Genomic DNA, 4,681 nt, shown 5'->3' with positions numbered 1-4,681 from the left:
CTGCAAAGGACCTCATTCGCGTGACTCTATAAACGCGCGTCACGCATATTATCCGGTTCATTTACATAGAAAACACCGCCCAGGGGGACGAACATGATAATCTTTCGTCGACTGAAAGCTAACCGTGTGGAGGGGAGAAAAACACAGCGGAAAAAAAGTTTGAACGGGAGAGAGCTGTTTTAAAGCAAGCGAAGTGTTTAGACGGAGACGGATAGACGCTTGTCGGGCTCTTTGCCCCACTTTTGGATTAACGTGACGACATGGACGCTTTGAAATCCGCCGGAAGGGCAATTATACGGAGTCCCAGTATCGCCAAACAGTCGTGGGGTTCGAGCAGACATCAAAGTAAGTATTCAGTTGTTGAGCACATCACGTCGGAAGCGTTAGCTGGTGCTAATTGGGCTAAACCAAGGCTAACTTGGCTAAAACGAGCTAGCTTCGACAGGTAGCTAACATTAGGACCGGCGTTTACTTTACAACTCATTTGAGTGGATACCAGCTACAGGGTGCTGGGGAGCAAACAGTTGTCAAAGCGCGACTGTTTGACATACGTAGTAACTCAGAAAAACAAAACTAAACAAAAACTCTTAATACAACAGTGACAAATTAAAATGTGTTTTGTTTTGCATTTGGACTTGACAAGTAGACTGACAGTAGCGCCCCACAGCTTGTAAACTGACTCCTGTTGAAGCATTTGCGCACAGAGTGGCGAGTCCGGCGCCTATACTGGTATTCCGGCTATCTCTGATTAGACCTGAGAGTTGTTAGTTTATGTTCACTGAGACGAAAGCAGATGACACTAGAAAAGTTTGAATCCCATAAAATCCTGCCGTTGTACGACACGTCACTATACCGGTCACGGTTTGGAAATAACAACTGAGCTTTCTCTGAGACTAAAATCTTGTGGGGTGTGGACCTGAGAGCGACCGGAGGGAGAAGTCAGGGGGACACCGGAGTGAAAAGGCATGAAGACATGAGTGGTTGTCTTCCTGGCAAGGTTGTACTATCCTAGCAACGCACTGTTGCTAAGCAATACACTATGTAATACAAAAATGAAAGGCTGTATGAGGCGCGGTTGCCAAGTCTACATTGTATGGGGGTCGCCAGTTCATCCTAGTGCCAAGCTCAACCAAGGGGTATCATTATCATGGATGCCTGCTTTAGCTCTCTGTGTGTACAACCATCACCCAACCGTCTGAGAGAGATCACACTGGCTTTGAGCTGCCTTTTTTTGCTCACACAAAGGGGTGATTTCCCCTGCTTCCATGCCTCTTTTCCCTTTTTATTTTATAGACAATAGAGCTGTTGGCAGCAAGATGTCACACGTGTCAGTCAGTGCAATAGATGCTTTGTTTTGGCGCACTCCTCTGGGGGAGTGATGCACAATCAGCATGGTTCCTCCACATCCGACCAGGCAGTGTACCCAGAAGACTACTGACCAATCAGTGGTGAATGTTTCCACATTCAGTGTGTACCAGAAATCTCATCCCTCCCTCTCACTGCTTCCCCAGGCAGCCAAGCACAGGGTTGCTGATATTTTTTTAGTTATTTTACATCTATCATAGTATTTTCTCATCATTATTACTTATTCACGGAAGGTTCCTGTGTTATCAGTGAGTGAGGAGGTGCTCATCTTATTTTCTTTGCAAATCTGTCATTATAATTAATATTATAAGCTTAACTGTGTGTCAGTAGATGAACTACAGAGTCATTTATACAGCTCCATCTATTTTATCTTGCATATCAAGTACCTCACTTGTAAGTTGGATAAAAACTTCTGCCTCCAGTAAGCCTCTGCTCTATGGCGGACTGATTTTGTGTGCCCTCAATCTTAGGTTGGTATTTTTAAAAACTGTGGTTTTTGTACAGCTTTTCTAGATTTAGGCAGGTCAATAATTTGAGGCAAGGTTTTGCCACATGTCTTCAGTGAGAGGATCCCTCCCTCCTGTGTATGGGCTTGGCCTTGTCAAAGCAGCACTTATTTGGCATCCTTCAGCATTGCATTCCTTTTACTCCTACTGTCAGTGTTAGATTGTAACAGGGTCTATTATTTTGGCTCTTTAATTATGTCTTCATGTCTTTTTTTGATGTAGCACCAACTCTGCCCTGCTTTTGCAGTGACTTGTCTTTGCAGATGCAAGAATGCATCAGCTATGTCATTTCCTGCATGGTTTTAAACAGATTGGTTACTTTTTGGCAGTCTGTTACATTGACAGTTTCTTTGCACTAGCCTCACATTACATCCAAATAGTTGACATCTAGGACAAGTGGAAAGGTAGTATGTAATGTTAACCATTTTTTAGGTCATGGAGGCACTGTTTTGTTTTTTTATTTGAAGTTTGTCAGTCAGAAAATCCCTGTTTGCATAGAAGAGTGATATTTCACTTCCACGTTTCTGGTCAAGGAGCTGTCTTCTTTCAGGTTGTCTATATTGAAACAGCTACATATCAGGATGTCAGTCGAGCAGTAATGTGAATTGTTTGTGATCAGAAACCATTTAGCCTCTCTCATATCTAACGTCTAGTTATGTGTCACACTTTTGTGGTTGCAGCTGCCTGATATGGTACATAGTGTCGCTGTTCAGTGTCACTCCGGTGACAGACATTGAGGCTGGTGTTAAACTACAGGTGAAAATTTAATTTTAATGACAAACACATGCAGTCTTAATTTTACAAGTACCTTTTTTTTTTTTTTTTTTATACATAGTGTGTGGTGTGCTCTGATCAGTTCCCCACTGAACTTCCGGCCCGCCTCTGGCCACTCTGCTGTGTCCCTTGTATAAAGTTACCCAAAAGAAACTATCAGCTTGTAACCGCTATTGTTTCCTGAATGATTTATTTTGTGAAAGCAGTAGATAAGTCTGGGGAGGAAGCACAGTGGGTAATCACTTCACCCTCCTGCTAACAAATAATTGATAATCCCCATCAGCCATATGTCTAGACTTATGTTCAGTGTTTTAGTTAGGCATTGGAACTTGCTTACCAAATGAATATCATTTGATACGTGTACATCATAAGGAAAGCTTGCAAATTCCAGTTAAATATATTTAGACATCTATCTCAGCCTGGAAGCAGTTATTTTCTTGGTCATTCTGTGAGCCCAGCAATTATAGCTCCTTCCCTTTAATCTGTTCCCTGCAAGTGAGTTTGTTACTTGCAATGAACACCACTGCAGGCATGACGAGAGCACTACTCTACAGACCTGATAGTGCAAGCACAACATTATTTGGTGCCTACATCTCTCAGTTATGGGGTGCCTTTTGGGTGTTTGATCAGATGTGGTCCCGCCCAGCCACCAAGGGCCACCTTGGTGCCGGTCCTGGGTCCAGATAAAATGGGGAAGGTGCAGCAGCAAGGGCATCTGGTGTAAAAACAAATGCTAAATCAATGTGTGGAACGCGTTCAGCTGTGGCAACCCCTGAAGGGACAAGCCAAAAGCCATTTGAACCTATAAACAGGCTTGAAGCCCAGGTATATTAGTTAATAAAAAAACCTATGCTACCCCCAACTCTAGTGAGCTTGCTACTTTAGACTTGGAAGTCTTACCCAGAGGTAATGCTTGCAGAAAGTTCTGCCAGTGTTGGTGAAAGTAAAACTCAAATTAAAACTCACATGACCCACCATTTCCTGTAAGCTTGTCTTGTGTATATAAAGATTCTTGGGAATGCAACTAGGATTATTTTAAGGGAGATTTGAACCGTGTTTCTCGCCTCTACCTGTAAATCCAGAACTGCCAAAGGAAAAAAGCCAATTCCAACTGTCATTTAGCAAGAGGCAGGGTACGCCCTGGACAGGTCATAAGTCTATATCAGGTCCAACTCAGAGAGACAATCATTCACACTCTTACCTACGCACAATTTGTAGTCACCAATTGACCCTCACATGCATGTCTTTGGAAAGTGGGAGGAAACCGGAGCACGTTCCAAATCTGATTGTGTGAGAAGTGGGCTACACACTGATTGGGTCACTAAGGACTCCTTGTAAGCACAGAGGGAACATGCAGACTCCACACAAAAAAGATTCAAACTGTAGACCTCCTAGCTGTGAGGTGGCAGGACCAACCATTCTACCACTGTTCTGCACCAAATTTGAACAAGAAAAGCAGCGGCTTTCTTAACATTTAAGAAGCTGGAATCAAATGGTGTTATTCATCTTGTTTAAAAATAATAATCACAGCATTTGCAAATTCTTTTTTTTTGGGAACAAAGTATAATTTTGGCTGTACTATTCTACCAAATTACATATAAATTGCTGGTGCATCATGCTGGTGGCAGCAGCAATCAGTCACTGGTGGGCTGGGATTTGATGCCACGGCCTTTTGTATCCCAACTCAGCCACCAGGCCCCAGTAGAAAATAGCATAAATTGCTCATCTCAATTTCCAAGATCAAAAGATTGATCTGTCTAACCAACAGCCCTAAAGCAATTTACAATAAATTAATCACGTTTAACATTGGAAAGCAGCAAAGCCTTAACATCTGAGAACTTTTAACCACTCAATGTTTGGTAAATTTTCCATTAGACTATTTATTTGTAGCACAATCCCCTTTTTCACATGGGCATGCACTGTATGTTCACAGACCTGAACATGCACTGTGCCCACTTTCACTTTGGGCAGGGTGCTTTGAGGATCATTTTCATAACTCCAGCTTGTCATCAGCTGTAATCCCTGACAGCCATGAC

General features: G+C 42.7%; 1 protein-coding gene across 4 annotated transcripts in view; it reads left to right on the top strand.

Moving 5' to 3' along the window:
• Nucleotides 1-4,681, top strand: part of ldlrap1b (low density lipoprotein receptor adaptor protein 1b) — a 27,533-nt gene continuing 22,852 nt past the window's right edge. Inside the window, exon 1 of one of the 4 annotated variants that reach the window (XM_067479790.1) lies at nt 1-345. In XM_067479790.1, coding sequence (XP_067335891.1) covers nt 261-345 — 85 coding nt within the window. In that variant the 5' untranslated portion in view covers nt 1-260. The remainder of the gene's footprint in view (nt 346-4,681) is intronic. The other 3 variants (XM_067479789.1, XM_067479788.1, XM_067479787.1) reach the window with 3 other exon arrangements.

The sequence above is a fragment of the Channa argus genome, chromosome 16 (assembly GCF_033026475.1).
Source record: "Channa argus isolate prfri chromosome 16, Channa argus male v1.0, whole genome shotgun sequence".
Lineage (NCBI taxonomy): Eukaryota > Metazoa > Chordata > Actinopteri > Anabantiformes > Channidae > Channa > Channa argus.
This window is presented reverse-complemented; position numbering and strand designations above follow the sequence as displayed.